Source organism: Bufo bufo, chromosome 3 (genome assembly GCF_905171765.1).
Source record: "Bufo bufo chromosome 3, aBufBuf1.1, whole genome shotgun sequence".
In the NCBI taxonomy this organism is placed as follows: domain Eukaryota; kingdom Metazoa; phylum Chordata; class Amphibia; order Anura; family Bufonidae; genus Bufo; species Bufo bufo.
Window position 1 is genome coordinate 300,763,430 of NC_053391.1, and position 22,017 is coordinate 300,785,446.

General features: G+C 44.4%; 1 protein-coding gene across 1 annotated transcript in view; it reads right to left on the reverse strand.

The window, feature by feature from the left end:
* Positions 1–1,090: 1,090 nt before the first annotated feature.
* The window catches only part of LMOD1 (leiomodin 1), a 32,142-nt gene continuing 11,215 nt past the window's right edge, over positions 1,091–22,017 (reverse strand). Inside the window, exon 3 of the mRNA XM_040424211.1 lies at positions 1,091–1,839. Within this exon, the coding sequence (XP_040280145.1) occupies positions 1,813–1,839 (27 nt within the window). The 3' untranslated portion in view covers positions 1,091–1,812. The remainder of the gene's footprint in view (positions 1,840–22,017) is intronic.

The window sequence follows — 22,017 nt, forward strand, 5'->3', positions numbered from 1 at the left end:
AACCCCTTTACATCCCCTGCCTGGATCTGGAACTGGACACCAAGTTGGAAACCTGATTGGCTTGGCACCCAGCCTCACAGATAGATTGACCAGCTGTGGCTTGGCTGGTCAGCATAGCAACCCTTCTAAAACAGTCATGCATTGGGTTACAGCTAGGTGATTTCCTGACATGTTCTTTGTTGTCTCATTATTCATTTATTTTTTCTCTCCCTTTAGTTTTATTACCTTCACTAATGTAAAATGTTATGCCTGAAAATAGCATGTACTGTAAGTGTAAAACAGTGGAACAGTAACTCAGTGGTATATCATTCCATATAACAAGTAAAAAATTGTATTGTTTTAAATTATGTTAACAAAAGAACATAAAAATAATGTTGCACAAAAAATAAAAATGACCATACACAGCATGCAGAATCTTTGTATGCCCCCTATTTCTGAAGAAGACACACCTTGTAGTTACCATTCACACATAGTCGCAGCTTTACCAATGCTGTTTATAATTAAGAAATTATGCTGTAACTGTTTTTCAAGTTCAGTTCTGCAATTACAGTTAGGATACATCATTTATGCCTTACTATTTCAAATTCTGACTATGTTGCTAGGTGAACATGAGATTCAGACCATATGTAACAAACAGGTATTGAATTACTTAAGGGTAATGTGATCTTTTTTAAGGTACAGATTGCTGCTTATATGAATAATTAAACATGGATTAAAATTTCTAAGCTTTTAAAGCCACTTAAAAAGGAATAGAAAATCATGAAGGAAAACTGTGTAATATTTTAATATACTCACCTTTATTTCACCTAAAATAATATATTGTGGGTGGCAATAGCACAAGTTACATACAGTAAATATTTTTTTTCCAGCTAAGACACATCAGCCTTATCACGGTATGCAATAATTGGTAGCCGTCTGTCTCCTGCGTTACCTCATTCACCAAGCGCACTCCCCCCACTTACCCTGGGAAGAAGTAACGAGTTGCTATAATTCCCATATAAGGAAAATTTAAGCATAAAGTATCTTTTGCCTGTCAGAGAGATTTGCAGTGCCAGACAAACACTTCCTAGAGAAACTTGCAGTACACCCGTGTGTTTCTGAAGTTTATTAAGCTCTTGAAACAATCTTTTCCACAATAAATTTACAGTTAGTCCAAAAATATGTCTGTGCAAATAAAGCATTTTAAATAACAGTGATACTCAGTACCCATCTATGTTTTCACACAGCCTTTGCGCCATGTATCTGTTAACCAGTTCACAGTGGAGGGTAACAGAGGAAAGTGCTTCATGTACTAAGTGACAGAGAAGAAATGTTTTCTTTTCCAACATATAATTGTGATTTTCCATTTATTGTGGCTGTTACATATACAAAATAATGGCAAAGTCCATATATTTTGCTGACAAACTACGGGGGTCGTGAAATAAGGGATCGAATGGACAGTAGCAAAAAGAGACCTTCAAAATGGGCTTCAGCAATATGCAACATATTACATGCATTCAATACATAGTATCCTGCCTTGAAAAAGTGCTTGAGAAATTCCCATTCCTCACTGATCCCTTATTGATCCCAGTAAGATTAGCAGAAATGATATCATCCAGTCCCCGCTGGGTCAGAGGACTGTTGGCTGCAAATGTTGATATAATGGATATGTAAACAGCTAGTCACATTGATATAATACAAAAATGCTTTCACTAGCAATGATGGCTAAGAGAGGCTGTTGGACCCAAAGGCATCTTGAGTTATTGCTGCAATAACAGATATGGATTCAGAAGCACAAGGCAACAGAAGAACTTTTCCCTTTGGTAATCCTGTTTACTTCAGCCACTTGGGCACTTCCACCTATAAAAAAAAGAGATTGTGTCAATGTTGTGACTAAAATGAGTGTGCAGCCTTCAAAGCTAAGGGAGTCTGTCACCTCTTTCAAGCACGACCAGTACTACATTAGTACTACTGACACTGACTTCGGATGACTACTTTATGTCTATACTCTTATAAGCGCCGCTTATAATATTATGACAAAACCCATGAGCCACATGCAAATAGTGGAGACAAGCTCAAGAGTTAGAGCTCATGAGTCCTGCTAATGTGTTGCAGTAACACTCTGGTGGGGCAGCAATGGAATGGGGGAAGTATACACATATAAAGTAGCGAGTCAGTGTCAGCAGTACTACCCATGCTTAAAGGGGTTATTCAATTTCTCAAAACTCCCCCACATATGCCGGGTCCCTCACGGGTAATATACTTACCCCACTTCCGGCGCCACTCCTGGTCCCCGCACCGCCGCTGCTGCTTCTCCCTGCACACGGATGAAAACATCCGGTGTTGGGGGGGGAACAGCCAATGGTAGGCGGGGACGGTGACGAGCCTCCCTAACGTCACCTGCGCGATGCTAGGGAGGCTTTTCCCCGTCCCCGCCTGCCATTGGCTGCTCCCCCCGACACCAGATGTTTTCATCTGTGTGCAGGGAGAAGCAACAGCAATGGTGCGGGGACCAGGAGCGGCGCTGTAAGCGGGGTAAATACATTAGCGGTGATGGGCCCGGCATATGTGGGGGAGTTTTGCTGCCTTCCATGCCATCGGGTCCCCCTTACAGCCGCTCGGGGAACCGATGGCACCTCCGACCGACCGCCGCAACTCCAGTAAAAGCCGCAAACCGCAGGTCTGAATTGACCTGCGGTTTGCGGCGATCGCCAACACGGGGGGTCAATGATTTGAGCAGGCACCTTGCTCCGATCACCACCCGCCGGGCGGCGGTGATCGGAACTACACATGACGTACCGTACGTCATGTGTCCTTAAGTACCGGGACATCATGCCGTAACGGTACGTCATATGTCCCTAACAGGTTAATGTGTAGTATATATACAGTGGATATAAAAAGTCTACACACCCCTGTTAAAATGTCAGGTTTCTGTGATGTAAAACAATGAGACAAAGATAAATCATTTCAGAACTTTTTCCACCTTTAATTTGACCTATAACTGTACCACTCAATTGAAAATTAAACTGAAATCTTTTAGGTGGAGGAAAGAAAACAAAAAAATTATGTGGTTGCATAAGTGTGCACACCCTCTTATAACTGGGGTTGTAGCTGTGTTCAGAATTAAGTAATCACATTCAAAATCATGTTAAATAGGAGTCAGCATACACCTGCCATCATTTAAAGTGCCTCTGATTAACCCCAAATAAAGTTCAGCTGCTCTAGTTGGTCTTTCCGGAAATTTTCTTAGTCGCATCCCACAGCAAAAGCCATGGTCCACAGAGAGCTTTCAAAGCATCAGAGGGATCTCATTGTTAAAATGTATCAGTCAGGAGAAGGGTACAAAAGAATTTCCAAAGCATTAGATATACCATGGAACACAGTGAAGACAGTCATCATCAAGTGGAGAAAATATGGAACAACAGTGACATTACCATAAACTGGACGTCCCTCCAAAACTGATGAAAAGACGAGAAGAAAACTGGTCTGGGAGGCTACCAAGAGGCCTACAGCAACATTAAAGGAGCTGCAGGAATATCTGGCAAGTACTGCTGCAGGGCTGGACTGGCCTGCTGGGATACCAGGAAATTTCCCGTTAGGCCGGCAGGCCTGAGTGCCACAAGGCCGCGGCCCCGGTGACAAGTGGGGGCGCCCGGCGGCAGGGCACAGCAGGAGATGAGCGCTTCCATTGTGGAAGAGCCCATCTCCATAGTCATCTGTATGGCCGTCCTCAGGACGGCGATACAGATGTCTTTGCTACAGCAGGGGAGGGAGAGGTGTGTCCCCTTCTGTTCCTCTGATAGGCTGCCAGCACTAGACCGGCAGCCTATCAGAGGCCGGTGCAGGCGGCGCAATGACGTCATCGCACCGCCTGAGCCGTAAAGCGAGGGACACAGGCTGGAAGAGGCCTTCATCGCATCGCTACTGGCACATGATAAGGGGCGGCTACTGGCACATAAGGGGGACTACTGCCACATAATAAGGGGGGGCTACTGGCACATGATAAGGGGGGCTACTGGCACATGATAAGGGGGGCTACTTGTACATGATATGGGGGCTATTGGCACATGATATGGGGGCTACCGGCACATAAGGGGGGCTGCTGGCACATGGGGGGGCTATTGGCACATGATAAGGGGGCTACTGGCACATAAGGTGGCTACTGGCACATAAGGGGGGCTCCTGGCACATGATATGGGGCGGCTACTGGCACATAAGGGGGCTACTGGAACATGATAAGGGGGGCTACTGGCACATAAGGATGACTACTGGCACATAAGGGGGGCTACTGGCACATGATGGGGGCTACTGGCAAATAAGGGGGGGCTACTGACCCATGATAAGGGGGGCTACTGGCACATAAGGGGGGCTGCTGGCACATGGGGGGGCTATTGGCACATGATAAGGGGGCTACTGGCACATGATAAGGGGTGGCTACTGGCACATGATAAGGGGTGGCTACTGGCACATAAGGGGGCTACTGGCACATGATAAGGGGCGGCTACTGGCACATAATAAGGGGGGCTACTGGCACATGATAGTGGGGGCACTCTGGCTACTGGCACATTATACAGGGGGCTCTGACTGCTGGCACATGATGGTGGGGGGGCTCTTATTACTGGCACATGATTGGGGGGCATCTATGGGGGCACATCTTACTGGCACATGATTGGGGGGCATCTATGGGGGCACATCTTACTGGCACATGATTGGGAGCATCTATTGCTGCACTTATTACTGGCAGATTATTGGGTAGCACTATAGAGGCATCTACTAAGGCTAAAAATAAAGGGTATTTTATATGGGGGGCTCTGTATAGGGGAATTTTATACTGGGACACATTATGGTGGGTACTATGGGGAAGGGGGGGAGCACTATAGGGTCATCTACGGGGGCTCTGAGAAGGGGTATTTTATATTGGCACATTATGAGAACATTAGCTCAACTGGGGGCATTACAAAGGGGTATGTTTTGCACATTATAAGGAGAATTATTACTACTGGGGGGGCCATTATGGTGGGCTTTATTACTCCCCCCATGGTATGACCCCCTAGTAGCAGCACCAGCCTCTCCCTGCTCTGCTATCCCTCTGCCCCTTCTCCAAATCCTTATTATGAAATCTTTCTCATTAGGATAAAACACAACATCAGCTCCACCGAGCCCCCGGCCAAAGTGTTGAAGTGGTTTCCGAGATCCCCAAGGGTCAAGCCAAGTAATTGTAAGTTTTCATGTGAAATATGTTTGTTTGTAGTTGATCTTTATTATCAATTTTACATTGCAGATTTATTTATTTTTGCAGCATATGGGTGAGATTTTATTAATATTTTTATTATTTGATCGAAAGGCTCATTGGGGGAGGGGGGATTGTAACAGGACTGCCGTAGAATATCTAAAATAGCTGGTCAAGTAAAATGTTGCATGCAACAATCATTAAATAGGTGGCCAACAAAAAAGGGGCGGGTCAAAGGGCGTGGTAGCGTCTGAGCATGCTGAGAGTTGTAGTTTTGCAAAAGTTGGAGATATCCTGGTTGGGAAAACACTGTGATAATGTGAACAATGGGGGTTCTACAAAAGAGTTATCATGGGGCAAAGTTCATATTCGTTTTACACACGTGTTTTAAAATGAATGCTTTCTCCTATTATAAACAAGTAAATAATGACGCAATGCTGTGGGGCTGGTGTGCAACTTTTTCCAGGGCTGGTTTTTATCCCCAGTCCTGACTGGCTGTGTGGTACATGTGACAACAATATCCCGTATTCTTCATATGTCTGGGCTATGGGGTAGAGTGGCAAGACGAAAGCCTTTTCTTATGAAGAAAAACATTCAAGCCAGGCTACATTTTGCAAAAACACATCTGAAGTCTCCCAAAAGCATGTGGGAAAAGGTGTTATGGTCTGATGAAACCAAGGTTGAACTTTTTGGCAATAATTCCAAAAGATATGTTTGGTGCAAAAACAACACCGCACATCACCAAAAGAACACCATACCCACAGTGAAGCATGATGGTGGCAGCATCATGCTTTGGGGCTGTTTGTCTTCAGCTGTAACTGGGGCCTTAGTTAAGCTAGAGGGAATTATAAACAGTTCCAAATATTGGCACAAAACCTTCAGGCTTCTGCTAGACAACGACCCAAAGCATACATCCAAATCAACAAAGGCATGCCTTCACCAGAAGACGATTAAAGTTTTGGAATGGCCCAGCCAGAGCCCAGACCTTAATCCGATTGAGATGCCCTCGCAATCTGACAGATTTGGAGTGTTTTTGCAAAGAAGAGTGGGCAAATCTTGCCAAGTCAAAATGTGCCATGCTGATAGACTCATACCCAAAAAGACTGAGTGCTGTAATACAATCAAAAGGTGCTTCAACAAAGTATTAGTTTAAGGGTGTGCACACTTATGCAACCATATTATTTTATTTTTATATTTTTCCTTCCCACTACCTAAAAGATTTCAGTTTTCTTTTCAATTGAGTTGTACAGTTTATAGGTCACATTAAAGGTGGGAAAAGTTCTGAAATGATTTATCTTTGTCAAATTTTTTTACATCACAGAAACCTGACATTTTAACAGGGGCGTGTAGACTTTTTATATTCACTGTATATATATTTCAACAATTAGTTAAATGAATGAATGAATAAATAGGAGGTTTAATACATTTTTGAAAAAAAAGATAAATAAACTCATCAATTAGAATTAAAAAAATAAAAATTGTTTGCCAGTAGAGAAATATATAAACAAAGTCATGAATAAATAAATAAATATATAAAAAAAACACTCATCCATAAATAAATAAATACATTAAAAAATTCCTCAATAAATACATAAATAAATTAATCAATACAGAAATATATAAAGTTATCAATAAATAAATATATAAAAAAATGAATCTATAAAAAAATTATTACATAAATAAAATCATCAATAAATACATAAATAAAATCATCAATACATAAATATATAAAGGTTTTAATAAATAAATATATAAAAAATGTTATCCATAAATAAATAAATAAATTATTAAAATCATCAATAAATATATACAGAAGCTAAAAAACAACGAAGTTTGGGAGGGAGAGCCAAGGAGAGGGATTGACAAGGGACCCTTCAGTGCCCGGAACCGATGGCAGGGACCAAAAAGTCGCTGCCGATCCAGGACTTGTTCATTTTGATAAATGTCAGTCTGTCCACGGAGTCAGTGGACAAACGGGTCCGCTTGTCGGTAACCACCCCACCTGCCGCGCTTAATGTCCGCTCAAGACAGTACTTCCAGCGCATACTGAGCGAGCTCACGGCAGGTGTCCAGCCTGGCAACCCAGTACTCAATGGGGTAGTCAGTGCTCATGCTATCGGAAGCACCGACGGACCCCATGTAGTCTTCCACCATGTGGGCCAGCCGTTGCTGGTGACTGCTGCTGCTGCTGCTGCTACTGGATCGCGCAGGCTGGTAGAACAACCTCATCTCACCCATAAGATCACCTGCTTGGCTGGAGGTGCTTGGGCCAGCCACCTGCTGGGTGATATAGGCGGGGAGAATTGGAGCGTGAGGCTGAGGGTTTGCCTGCTCCAGCCGGAGGAGCAGACAGGCCCATAGGTTTTGCATAAGGGGCCTCCCTCTGGCTGGCTTGGATGAACTGCTCCAGATCCCTCTACTTAAGTTTCCTGATTCGGGGGTCCCTCCTGAGGCATAACAGCATGTGGGCAGCCATGGGGAAGAGGACAGCCCGCTGTGACTCTTCTCGGCTGCCCGGGACCATGACATCTTGGTCCTCCTGCTGCTGCTGCTGCTCCCTGTTGTAACCGCCCCACCCCCGGACTAACGGTGCCCCCTTTCACCAGCTCTCCCTCCTGACCAGGTCCAGACTCCTGGACGCCAGCAAACTCCTCAACAAATTATTCCTCCTCCCACCTCCTTGTCCTGGGCCTGGTCTTGGTGGAGCATTGTTGCCTCTTCTTGCTCCACCTAGGCACTCTCCCCAGCTTGGAGCAGGCAATCTAGTGTGCTGTCCAGCAGGAACACTAGGGGGAGCACGTCATTGAGGCTGACATGCTACCCGCTGACCATCTTGGTTGCCTGCTCGAATGGGGCCAACACGTGGCAGACCTGGTGTATCTGCCCCCACTTTACATTGGTGATGTAGGGGAGGGGGTGTGATGGCCCGGAAGTGCCTTGGTCCAGCAGGTATTCTTTCACCGCCTGTCGCTGCTCCCACAACCTCTCCAGCATGTAGAGTCATGCTGTCCACAATCAGCCTGTGAGGTTGCAGACTGTTGTCCTGCTGCAGTTTGGACAAGGACGCGGTGGCGGTTGGGGAGCGTCGGAAGTGGCTGGCAATCCTACGTACCCTTGGCACGATGTCACTCAACCTTGGGTATGTGTGTAGAAACTTCTGTACCACAAGGTTGAGGACATGTGCCATGCAGGGCACATGTGTGAGACTGCCAGCATGGAGGGCGGCGAGGAGGTTGCTGCCATTGTCACAGACGTGCCCCACATTTGCATAGCTACGGGGACGCTTGCTGGGGGGCTCAGCAGCAGTGGAGACAGTGGCTTGAGGGAGAGCAGCAGTTCTTCTCTGGACACTCCGGGGTGGCACCACAAACTGAGATGCCGCCACATCTGATGATCCCTCCCTGGCACCTCGGAGGGACACCTAATGGGCAGTAAAGCTGATGTATCATCCCTGCCCATGTCTGCTAGTCCATGCATCCATTGTCAGATGTACCCTGTCGCTGACAGCGTGATCCAGCGACAGGGATACACTTTGCACAATGTGCTGGTGTAGGGCAGGGACGCCGGTCCTGGCAAAGAAATGGCGGCTGGGGACACACCATCTGGGTTGGGCCTGCTCCAACATCTGCCAGAATGGATTGTAGTCCACAATATTGAAGGGCAGCAGATGTTGGGCGATAACCCTTGCCAGGAGCCCATTGAGTGAAAGCATGCATCGGTCCCCGGGGCGTAGGGCGCGGTGCGTTCAAATGCGTTGGCAACATCTGCCACCGGATGGCAGTTGAGGCGATAGAGGAGGGTGCAGAGGATGCAGAGGTCTGGCTGCTGGTACCAGTACCTCTAGGAGAAGTAGTGGGGGAGTGGGTATGCATTGTTGGAAGGGGGTGGGGTGGCTGCAGGACAGTGGCAGGAGCTGCTGTCCCCTGCGCACTGCTGCTGGCGCTGCTATGACCACCCTGCATCTGTTCCCACTCCAGCCAGTGGTTGACTCTCAAATGCTGAGTAAGGGCAGTGGTACCCAGCTGAGTAACAGACCTCCCTCTCCTTACCCTGGCATGGCAAAGCTGACAAATGGCAATTGTCACATCGTCTGCTGCCAGGGTGAAGTAAGCCTAAACAGGCGACTTACGCGCCGACCTCCTGTCAGATGGGGTGGTTCTGGCTTGCGTATGTCCGGGCTGCTGCTGCCTCCTCCTGCTGCCATTACCAGTAGAGCCCCTGCCACTGGGCTCCCTGGTTCCTCATCAGTGCTGCTGCCACCTGAGAAGAGAGGTGGCACCCATTCTAAATCACCCTCCTCTTTATCGCCTGTAATGTCAGACCCAAGGTCAACCAGTGGTTGACTGAGGGGAACAGCAGACATGGAGCCCCTGACCTGGCTCCGCTGTCCCCTTGCTGACGCCTGGGTCTGACTAGGTGCGGGGGTTCTGTGGCTTAAACCACCCGCACCAGTTGGAAGGGATGTTATTGGGGTACTGAGGGGCGGTACCCCCTCCTCCTCCTTTTCCGTCCCTTCCAAAAGGTCCTGAGCATCCGGACCAAGCTCTAGCTCACTCTCCTGCATTACCACCCCCAAGATGTCCCTCTCACTGTCGCTGTCAAACAGCATCAGGGTCGATTTTTGGTGGCTGGGGGCTGGTCCTGCAGGAGGCGGCGAGCTGCTGCTGCTGAGAACCGAGGCAGAGGACTCTGTGCCACTGGTTTGGGTCACGAATGACACCACTGACTCAGCGTCCTGCGATGAAATGGGGCGGCTGCCATGCCCAAAGAAATAACAGATGAGGCGGACGCCCCTGCCATCTGCGTCCGCCCCTCCGTGGGTAGAGGAGCGGCCCCGTGCTGGCAGTGTTCCAGCACTGGAACCAACTACCCTACCACGACCACGGCTGCCGGAACGACCACAGACACTCATGCTTGTGACTAATAAACAAAAAAGTTTTTAAACAACAGAAAAAAAATTAAGAAAATAATGAGGGAGTTTGGCCGAACTTTATTGGATTGAGGACAATGGAGCAAAACTGAAATAAAATCTAAAAACACGAAACACAAAAACACAGGTAAAAAAAAACAACTTTTTTTTTTTCAAAGACAAAAGACGCACACAATAATTCCTCCCTAACAAACAAAACCCTAAAACTGTAACACTAAAACACAGGCAAAGATTTATTTTTTATTTTTTTTCAAAGACAAAAGAGGCACACAATAATCCCTCCCTAACAAACAAAACCCTAAAACTGTAACAGTAAGGCTACTTTCACACTGGCGTTTTGGCTTTCCGTTTGTGAGATCCATTCAGGGCTTTCAGAAGCGGTCCAAAACAGATCAGTTTGGCCCTAATGCATTCTGAATGGAAAAGGATCCGCTCAGAATGCATCAGTTTGCCTCCGTTCCGTCTCCATTAGGCGGACACCAAAGCGCTGCTTGCATAGCAGCCAATAAACGTGTGGGGAGGAGACTCGAGCATGGCGCTCAAGCACATTTTTATTGCTTTTTATTCTGTTTTTAGCAGTTGATATAAACACAGCAATTCTGATATTGTTTTTTTTTACATGTTTATGATATTTACTTGATTTAGTTTCTTTACAGGATTGTTAAAAAAAATTGCACATCCAGCACCATAAAATATTCACATTTATTTTATTGCATCCTGAGTATATCAAAACCCTTCATGAAAAATTGCACTATTGGCTTTTACTTTTCGCCATTATTCCTTCTTCTTAGCGATTCCCAGAAACCCTATTCATAGCAATACCTAGAAACCAGTCCCCTCATAAAAGCACATGGAAAAATAACATACAGTAATGTCATTTGATCAAAAAAAGAAAAACATGAAGTCAAGTACAGCACACATCAAAACCTTATGACTTCAATATACAGGGTGGGCCATTTATATGGATACACCTTAATAAAATGGGAATGGTTGGTGATATTGACTTCCTGTTTGTGGCACATTAGTATATGTGAGGGGGGAAACTTTTCAAGATGGGTGGTGACCATAGCGGCCATTTGGAAGTCGGCCATTTTGAATCCAACTTTTGTTTTTTCAATAGGAAGAGGGTCATGTGACACATCAAACTTATTGGGAATTTCACAAGAAAAACAATGATGTGCTTGGTTTTAACGTAACTTTATTCTTTCATGAGTTATTTACAAGTTTCTGACCACTTATAAAATGTGTTCAATGTGCTGCCCATTGTGTTGGATTGTCAATGCAACCCTCTTCTCCCACTCTTCACACACTGATAGCAACACCGCAGGAGAAATGCTAGCACAGGCTTCCAGTATCCGTAGTTTCAGGTGCTGCACATCTCGTATCATCTGAAGGCAATCGTCTATGCTGTGAAGATACGAGATGTGCAGCACCTGAAACTACGGATACTTGAAGCCTGTGCTAGCATTTCTCCTGCGGTGTTGCTATCAGTGTGTGAAGAGTGGGAGAAGAGGGTTGCATAGACAATCCAACACAATTGAACACATTTTATAAGTGGTCAGAAACTTGTAAATAACTCATGAAAGAATAAAGTTACGTTAAAACCAAGCACACCATTGTTTTTCTTGTGAAATTCCCAATAAGTTTGATGTGTCACATGACCCTCTTCCTATTGAAAAAACAAAAGTTGGATTCAAAATGGCCAACTTCAAAATGGCCGCCATGGTCACCACCCATCTTGAAAAGTTTCCCCCCTCACATATACTAATGTGCCACAAACAGGAAGTCAATATCACCAACCATTCCCATTTTATTAAGGTGTATCCATATAAATGACCCACCCTGTAGATACCTATTATTTTTTTACAATACACACTAAAACTTGCATCTTAAATAAATGTATAAAACTAAATATTCACATTAATATTGATAAATTAAAGAGGACCTTTCATTACAATAAAAAAATCTAAACTAAGCATACAGCATGGAGAGCGGCGCCCAGGGATCTCCCTGCACTTACTATTATCCCTGGGCGCCGCTCCGTTCTCCCGGTATAGGCTCCGGTAGCTTCAGATTTTAGGCTCAACTGGGAGGAGCCTGCCGGCGTCTCCTTCTCCCAGGCTGTAGCGCTGGCCAATCGCAGCGCTCAGCTTATAGCCTGAGAACGGAGCGGCGCCCTGGGATAATAGTAAGTGCAGGGAGATCCCTGGGCACCGCTCTCTATGTCTGTATGCTTAGTTTAGATTTTTTATTGTAGTGAAAGGTCCTCTTTAAGGTGTCGGTTTAGGCCCTTAGGATACCCTAGTGCCAGCAAGAAAATTCTAAATGTTTCTCTATTTAAAACTTTTCTTCTGTGGTCACCACCTCAAAAATCACCTTTCTATTCCTGAAAACCTAAAACTGGATGCATTACAACCATGTATTTTCTTTAAATGCCTAGATAGCATACAAACATTAGTGGCTTTCTTGTTATCTGTTGGATATCGACTTAGTTTATCAATATAAATATGGATATTTTGTTTTATAAATCTAAGTAAGATCCAAGTTTCATTGTGTATTTAGAAGTATAATATGTAGATCCTAAGGTTTTAATGTACAAACCGGATTCCAAAAAAGTTGGGACACTATACAAATCGTGAATAAAAACTGAATGCAATGATGTGGAGGTGCCAACTTCTAATATTTTATTCAGAATAGAACATAAATCACGGAACAAAAGTTTAAACTGAGAAAATGTACCATTTTAAGGGAAAAATATGTTGAATCAGAATTTCATGGTGTCAACAAATCCCCAAAAAGTTGGGACAAGGCCATTTTCACCACTGTGTGGCATCTCCCCTTCTTCTTACAACACTCAACAGACGTCTGGGGACCGAGGAGACCAGTTTCTCAAGTTTAGAAATAGGAATGCTCTCCCATTCTTGTCTAATACAGGCCTCTAACTGTTCAATCGTCTTGGGCCTTCTTTGTTGCACCTTCCTCTTTATGATGCGCCAAATGTTCTCTATAGGTGAAAGATCTGGACTGCAGACTGGCCATTTCAGTACCCGGATCCTTCTCCTACGCAGCCATGATGTTGTGATTGATGCAGAATGTGGTCTGGCATTATCTTGTTGAAAAATGCAGGGTCTTTCCTGAAAGAGATGACGTCTGGATGGGAGCATATGTTGTTCTAGAACCTGAATATATTTTTCTGCATTGATGGTGCCTTTCCAGACATGCAAGCTGCCCATGCCACACGCACTCATGCAACCCCATACCATCAGAGATGCAGGCTTCTGAACTGAGCGTTGATAACAACTTGGGTTGTCCTTGTCCTCTTTGGTCCGGATGACATGGCGTCCCAGATTTCCAAAAAGAACTTCGAATCGTGACTCGTCTGACCACAGAACAGTCTTCCATTTTGCCACACTCCATTTTAAATGATCCCTGGCCCAGTGAAAACGCCTGAGCTTGTGGATCTTGCTTAGAAATGGCTTCTTCTTTGCACTGTAGAGTTTCAGCTGGCAATGGCGGATGGCACGGTGGATTGTGTTCACTGACAATGGTTTCTGGAAGTATTCCTGAGCCCATTCTGTGATTTCCTTTACAGTAGCATTCCTGTTTGTGGTGCAGTGTCGTTTAAGGTCCCGGAGATCACGGGCATCCAGTATGGTTTTACGACCTTGACCCTTACGCACAGAGATTGTTTCAGATTCTCTGAATCTTCGGATGATGTTATGCACAGTTGATGATGATAGATGCAAAGTCTTTGCAATTTTTCGCTGGGTAACACCTTTCTGATATTGCTCCACTATCTTTCTGCGCAACATTGTGGGAATTGGTGATCCTCTACCCATCTTGGCTTCTGAGAGACACTGCCACTCTGAGAAGCTCTTTTTAAACCCAATCATGTTGCCAATTGACCTAATTAGTGTTAATTGGTCTTCCAGCTCTTCGTTATGCTCAAATGAACTTTTTCCAGCCTCTTATTGCAACTTGTCCCAACTTATTTGGGATTTGTTGACACCGTGAAATTTTGAATCAACGTATTTTTCCTTTAAAATGATACATTTACTCGAATTAAACGTTTGATCTGTCATCTACGTTCTATTACAAATAAAATATTGACATTTGCCATCTCCACATCATTGCATTCAGTTTTTATTCACAATTTGTTTAGTGTCCCAACTTTTTTGGAATCCGGTTTGTATGTTTTACCTGACTTCATGTTTTTTAATCAGTCAAATAAGATCATGTGATATGTGCTTTCAAAAGGGGATGGGTCTCTGGGTATAGTGTAACAAGCCATGAATAAGACTTCATGCACACGACTGTAGTTTTGATCTGCATCCAATCCACATATTTTGTAGATTGGATGTGGATGCTTTCATTTCCGTTCTGTGGCTACGCCAAAAAAGTAGAACATGTCCTATTCTTGTCTGTTTTGCGGACAAGAATAGACATTTTTAACATTGTGCAGGACCTGCAGAAGGGAAAATGCAGGATGCCCATGGCTGGTATCCGTGTTTTGCGTATCCGCGATTTGCATACTGCAAAAACGGATATGGTCGTGTGCAGGAGGCCTAAGGCATAACACTGAAATACATAAGCCAATTATGCAGTTCCATGAAGGATTTTAATATGCTATGAATACAATAAAAGTGGATATTTTATGGTTCACCCAGTATTGGACCAGTAAGTTTCTTCATTCAATTACCTGAGCGCCAAGTATATCCATGGCACGAGTGAAGCAGTTATCATGAGTGAGTAGCTAGCTGTTTATTAGTTTGTATATACACTGCCTGTCCCAAAAAAAAGTCGCCACCTGGATTTAACTAAGCAAATAGTTATGAGCCTCCTATTGGATAATTACTGCATGGGCGATTATCTTTCAGCTGGCAACAAGTTATTTAACCCCAACTGGAGCAATGAGTTTCTTCTCATTTCTTTAACAACCATGTCGAAAAACACATCTCGTGGTCGTGGAAAAGATGTTAGTCTGTTTGAGAAGGGTCAAATCATTGGCATGCATCAAGCAGAGAAAACATCTAAGGAGATTGCAGAAACGACAAAAATTGGGTTAAGAACTGTCCAATGCATTATTAAAAACTGGAGGGATAGTGGGGACCCATCGTATTCGAGGAAGAAATGTGGCGGGAAAAAAATACAGAATGATCGTGATCGGCGATCACTTAACGTTTGGTGAAATCAAATCGCAGAAATACAACAGTAGAACTCAGGGCTATGTTTAATAGTGAAAGTAAGAGCATTTCCACACGCACAATGCGAAGGGAACTCAAGGGATTGGGACTGAACAGCTGTGTAGCCATAAGAAAACCACTAATCAGTGAGGCAAACCAGAAAAAAAGGCTTCAATTTGCTAGGGATCATAAAGATTGGACTCTGGAGCAATGGAAGAAGGTCATGTGGTCTGATGAGTCAAGATTTTTCCTGTTCCAGAGTGATGGGCGCATCAGGGTAAGAAGAGAGGCAGATGAAGTGATCCACCCATCATGCCTAGTGCCTACTGTACAAGCCTGTGGGGGCAGTGCTATGATCTGGGGTTGCTGCAGTTTGTCAGGTCTAGGTTCAGCAACAGTATGTGCTCCAAGAATGAGGTCAGCTGACTACCTGAACATACTGAATGACCAGGTTATTCCATCAATGGATTTTTTCTTCCCTGATGGCACGGGCTTATTCCAAGATGACAATGCCAGGATTCATCGTGCTCAAATTGTGAAAGAGTGGTTCAGGGAGCATGAGACATCATTTTCACACATGGATTGGCCACCACAGTGTCCAGACCTTAACCCCATTCAGAATCTTTGGGATGTGCTGGAGAAGGCTTTGCACAGCAGTCAGACTCTACCATCATCAATGCAAGATCTTGGTGAAAAATTAATGCAACACTGGATGGAAATCTTGTGACATTGCAGAAGCTTATCGAAACAATGCCACAGTGAATGCGTGCCATAATCAAAGCTAAAGGCGGTCCAACAAAATATTTTTTGTGGCGACTTTTTTTTTGGACGGGCAGTGTATTAAGTAGCTGGTTGTTTTATTAGTTTGTATCTATTAGGCCACCTACACACGTTGCAGAATACATGGGGTTTTTCTGCGTTGATTCCTGTGCGGAAAAACCACAGTGTAGTACAGTACTAGCAAAGTGTATGTGATGTACCCTTTGCAGATTTTTTCCGTTTGGAAATTGACCTGCCGCACAGATTTCAAATGAAAAAGCATGTCAATTACAGGGGAAAATAAGTATTTGATACACTGGCGATTTTGCAAGTTTTCCCACCTACAAAGAATAGAGAGGTCTGTAATTTTTATCGTAGATACACTTCAACTATGCGAGACAGAATCTAAAAAAAAATCCAGAAAATTACATTGTATGATTTTTAAATAATTAATTAGCATTTTATTGCATGAAATAAGTATTTGATCACCTACCAACCAGCAAGAATTTTGTCTCTGTTAGTTTTTTTTTTAAGAAGCCCTTCTACTCTGCACTCATTACCTGTATTAATAGTACCTGTTTGAACTTGTTACTGGTATAAAAAACACTGGTCCACACACTCAATTAATCACACTCCAAATTCTCTGCCATGATCAAGACGAAAGAGCTGTCTAAGGACACCATGGACAAAATTGTAGACCTGCACAAGGCTGGGATGGGCTACAGGACAATAGGCAAGCAGCATGGTGAGAAGGAAACAACTGTTGGTGCAATTATTAGAAAATGGAAGAAACACAAGATGACTGTCAATCTTCCTCGGTCTGAGGCTCCATGCAAGATCTCGCCTTGTGGGGTAAGGATGAGTCTGAGAAAGGTTAGGAATCAACCCAGAACTACAAGGGAGGACCTGGTCAATGACCTAAAGAGAGCTGGGATCACAGTCTCAAAGATTACCTTTAGTAACACACTACGCCGTCATGGATTAAAAGGACGCAAGGTCCCCCTGCTCACGCCAGCACATGCCCAGGCCCGTTTGAAGTTCGCCAATGACGATCTGGGTGATCCAGAAGAGACTTGGGAGAAGGTCATGTGGTCAGATAAGACCAAAATAGAGCTTTTTGGTATCAACTCCACTCGCCGTGTTTGGAGGAAGAAGAAGGATGAGTACAACCCCAAGAACACCATCCCAACCGTGAAACATGGGGGTGAAAACATCATACTTTGGGGGTGCTTTTCTGCAAAGGGGACAGTACGACTGCACCGTATTAAAGGGAGGATGGATGGGGCCATGTATCGTGAGATTTTGGCCAACAACTTCCTTCACTCAGTGAGAGCATTGAAGATGGGTCGTGGTTGGGTCTTCCAGCATGACAATGACCCGAAACATACAGCCAGGGCAACTAAGGAGTGGCTCCGTAAGAAGCATTTCAAGGTCCTGGAGTGGCCTAGCCAGTCTCCAGACCTGAACCCAATTGAAAATCTTTGGAGGGAGCTGAAACTCAATGTAGCCCAACAACTAGGGATCGACCGATATAGATTTTTTAGGGCCGATACCGATAATTTGTGAACTTTCAGGCCGATAGCCGATAATTTATACCGATATTCAGTGAAATTTTATTTTTGAAAAAAAATAATTCCTACAGAAATCTGCTGAAAATTAATATTTTTATTGTTAACGTGTAGTTTTTTTTTGTAAATCTTTCTTTTTTATTTATACTTAATATTTTTTTTTTTTTACTAACTTTTAGCCCCCTTAGGGACTAGAACCCTTGTCCTATTCACCCTGATAGATCTCTATTAGGGTGAATAGGACCTCACACTGTCCCTGCTGCTCTGTGCTCTGTGCACACAGCAGCATGGAGCTTACCATGGCAGCTAGGGCTTCAATAGCGTCCTGGCTGCCATAGTAACTGATCGGAGCCCCAGGCTTACACTGCTGGGGCTCCGATCGGAGGAGGAGGGGAGAGGGGACCCTGTGGCCACTGCCACCAATGATTAAAACTGGGGGGGCTTGGATGGGGGGGCGCACTGCGCCACCAATGTTTTTAATACTGGGGTGGGGGTGGGGGGCGCACTATGCCACCAATGATTAATACTTAGGGGCTTGGGGGGGCGCACTGCGCCACCAATGAACATAAATCTCTCATTCATTCATATACAGGAGGCGGGAACTGACTGCAGAATCACATAGCCGGCTCCCGACCTCTATGAGCGGTAGCTGCGATCCGCGGCACCTGAGGGGTTAATTACTGCAGATCGCCGCTACCGCTCATAGAGGTCGGGAGCCGGCTATGTTGTGATTCTGCAGCCAGCTCCCGCCTCCTGTTTAATTTGAATGAATAAGTAAGTTAACCTCATTGGTGGCGCAGTGGCCAAAGCCCCTCCCCTCCTTTTCCCATCTGTCTCTTCAGTGGCGGCAGCGGCAGCAGCATCACAGGGGGAGGGAGACACTGCTTCCTTCTCCCCTGTGCTGCTGAGGGAACACGGAGAGTGCTGAGAGCAGCGCGATCTGTGTTCCCCATACGCTAACGGAATATCGGCAAAATAGATGCCGATACCGATAACTGTCAAAATCCTGAATATCGGCCAATAATATCTGTAAAACCCTACCAACAACAGCCCCGGTCGATCCCTACCAACAACAGCCCCGAAACCTGAAAGATCTGGAGAAGATGTGTATGGAGGAATGGTCCAAAATCCTTGCTGCAGTGTGTGCAAAGTTGGTCAAGAACTACAGGAAATGTCTGACCTTTGTATTGCAAACAAAGGTTTCTGTACCAATTATTAAGTTCTGTTCTTCTATTGTAGCAAATAAAATGCAAACTAATTATTTAAAAATCATACAATGTGATTTACTGGATTTTTTTTAGATTCTGTCTCTCACAGTTGAAGTGTACCCACGGTAAAAATTACAGACCTCTTTATTCTTTCAGGTGGAAAAACTTACAAAATCGCCAGTGTATCAAATACTTATTTTCCCCCACTGCATGTTTGCGGTTTTAGCTGCAGATTTCACCCCTTTCAATGGAAGGGTGTGGATATGCTGTAGAAACACACAGAAATCCGCACAGAAATTCAGGTGGCCTTCGGAGGAGTTCACAAGTGACTGATTAGCTGCAGATTTTCTGTGGTAGAAAATCTGCAGCATTTCTGCTTCTAATCTGGAGCAGGGAAAAAACGCAACCAAAGAGTGCCTTCACACGCTGCAGATTTTGTTGCAGAAAAGCTGCAGAGTATACACTGTTTAATTCTTTGCATTGGAAAGGGTGAAATCCGCCATGAATCCGCAGTATAAATTGAAATGTTGCAGATTTAACGTCTGCACCACAGGCCAGTTTCTGCTGCAGATTTTTTCTGTCACATGAGACTGAGAATTGATAAACTCATTCACTTTGCTGGTACGTACAATGCTGCAATTTTGCCACACGAAAATCTGTGACATCAAATCTGCAACTAATCAGTCAATTGTGAACCAACCCTTATAGTACAGGTCATTATGGATACAGTTTATCTTTCTATTTCTCGTACCACGGTCAGCATTGACTACAGCATCTGAGGAGTTAAGTAACTAATTAGACACAGAGGAGTCATTAGATTGATAACATGAAGGGTTAATGTCTCTCTCTGCACACTGCCTGCTCGGAGTTACTCAGAAAGTACTGTCCTTTTTCTGTCAGTAGGATCAACCCTACTAAACCAGCCATACTGCCTGGTAGGGTTCATCGTGCTCGAAATTATACCTGTCTTGTGAAAGTTAGGTACAGCATTCCCAAGAGAAAAAAAATGACTTTAATTAATTATGCAAATAAGGTCTTCAGTGCATTGGTGCACTAAAGGCTAATTTGCATAAATAATACACCATTCTTGGGGACCACTTGGGGATACCACAACCAATTTTAACAAGACAGCTATCATTTTAATCAGCTGGACCAGCACTGGAGTGAGTTTGGCACTTTAACATAGCTAACCACACCTACTTTCTCACCCACGTTTCAAAACTGGAGTAACTGGTGCAAAAAAGTCACATATAAAATAAGCCAAAAAAGCCCTATTTTGTGACTTTTTGAAGTCAGAATTCTGGAGTGGAGGGCATGATAAAATCCCCTTGATAAATTGTGTGCACACAATCATAATAACCCTTTCAACCACCGTGACCTACCCATACATCATGTTGGCTAAAGTAATGTATGAAGTGGGCTGCTGCAGTGAGCCCGCTCCATATAAACCCCATCATTTAACCCCTCAGGTGCTGCGATCAACGCTGATTGTGGCATATGTGAAGCAAGACAGATGAGGGATGCAGCACCGGGGGCTCCAATCGGTTACCATAGCAGCCTGGATGGTTGTGAAGCCTTCCAGGCCTGCCATAGTAAGATCCATGCTGCTGTGTGCAGCAGGGAACATGTGAAAAACCTATTCACCCTAATAGATCTCTATAAGGCCTCTTGCACACAGCCGTGTGTCCCCTGTGGCTGTATTGCGGCCCCCATACGGTGGGTCCGCAATACACGGGACACCGACCGTGTGCATTCCACATCACGGATGCAGACCCATTCACTTGAATGGGTCCGCAAATCTGGAGATACGGTGCGGAACGGAACAGAACCACGGAACGGAAGCACTACGGAGTGCTTTCGTGGGGTTCCGTTCCGTGCTTCCGTTCCACAAAAAGATAGAACTTGTCCTATTTTTTTGCGGAATGGACGGATCGCGGATCCCATTCAAGTGAATGGGGTCACGATCCTCATGCGGCTGGCCCACGGTGGGGCACGGCCAGCACACATGAATAAGACAAGGGATCAAAAGATCCCAGATTCTAGCCCTGGGATTAGGGGGCTAATAGTTATTAAATAAAAAGTTAAAAAAATGAAAATACTGAAAGTCTGAATCACCCTTTTTCCCTATTTTACATATAAAAATATATTAATATATTAATAAAAAAAACATATCAGGTATCTCCGCAGCCCAAAATGTCTGAACTATCAAAATATATAAAAAAAAGAAAAACACCCGATTCGCCATTTTTTTGTCACTTCGCCCACCCAAAAAAAAAAAATAATTGAATACCAGTGATCCAAAAGATGCACATACCACAAAAATGGTACTAATAAAAACTATTCGGTCTACAAAAAGAAAGCCCTCATACAGCTCTGTGGATGCAAATATAAAAAAATTAAATTTAAAGTAGTAAAAAAAAACTATACAAGTTTGGTATCACTGTATTCGGATTGAGCTGCAGAATAAGAATGTCATGTCATTTTTAGATTTTTTTTTTTTCAATTTAACCCCACAAGAAAAATGTTCCCAGTTTTCTACTAGCAGACATGGTAAATTAAATGGTGCCCTTAAAAAAACTTTTCCTGCAAACAATAACCCCTCATATGGCTATATGAAAGGAAAATTAAAAAAAGGTATGGCTACTGGAACATGGGGCGGAAAAAAATGCAAAACCAAAAATTGGCCCAGTACTTAAGGGGTTAAAGCTCTGTACTACTTCATAGTTGAATGGAAACTTAAAGGGTTTCTGTCACCCCACTAAAGTGTTTTTTTTTTTTTGGGCTAGTTAAATTAGTTATATAGCGATATATTAAAATATAATAGTGTTCCTTACTTTGATCCAGCAGTTTAGTCAAAAAACGAAGTTTTATAATATGCAAATTCGGTCTCTACCAGCAAGTAGGGCGTCTACTTGCTGGTAGCTGCTGCAGAAATCCGCCCCCTCCTCTTGTTGATTGACAGGGCCAGCCGGGATCTCCTCCTCCGGCCAGCCCTGTCGGCATTTCAAAAATCGCGCGCCCGTGTTGAATCTGCGCAGGCGCTCTGAGATGAGGAGGCTCGTCTCCTCAGAGCTCCCTCAGTGCGCCTGCGCCGATGACATCATCGAAATAGAAGACGTCATCGGCGCAGGCGCACTGAGGGAGTTCTGAGGAGACGAGC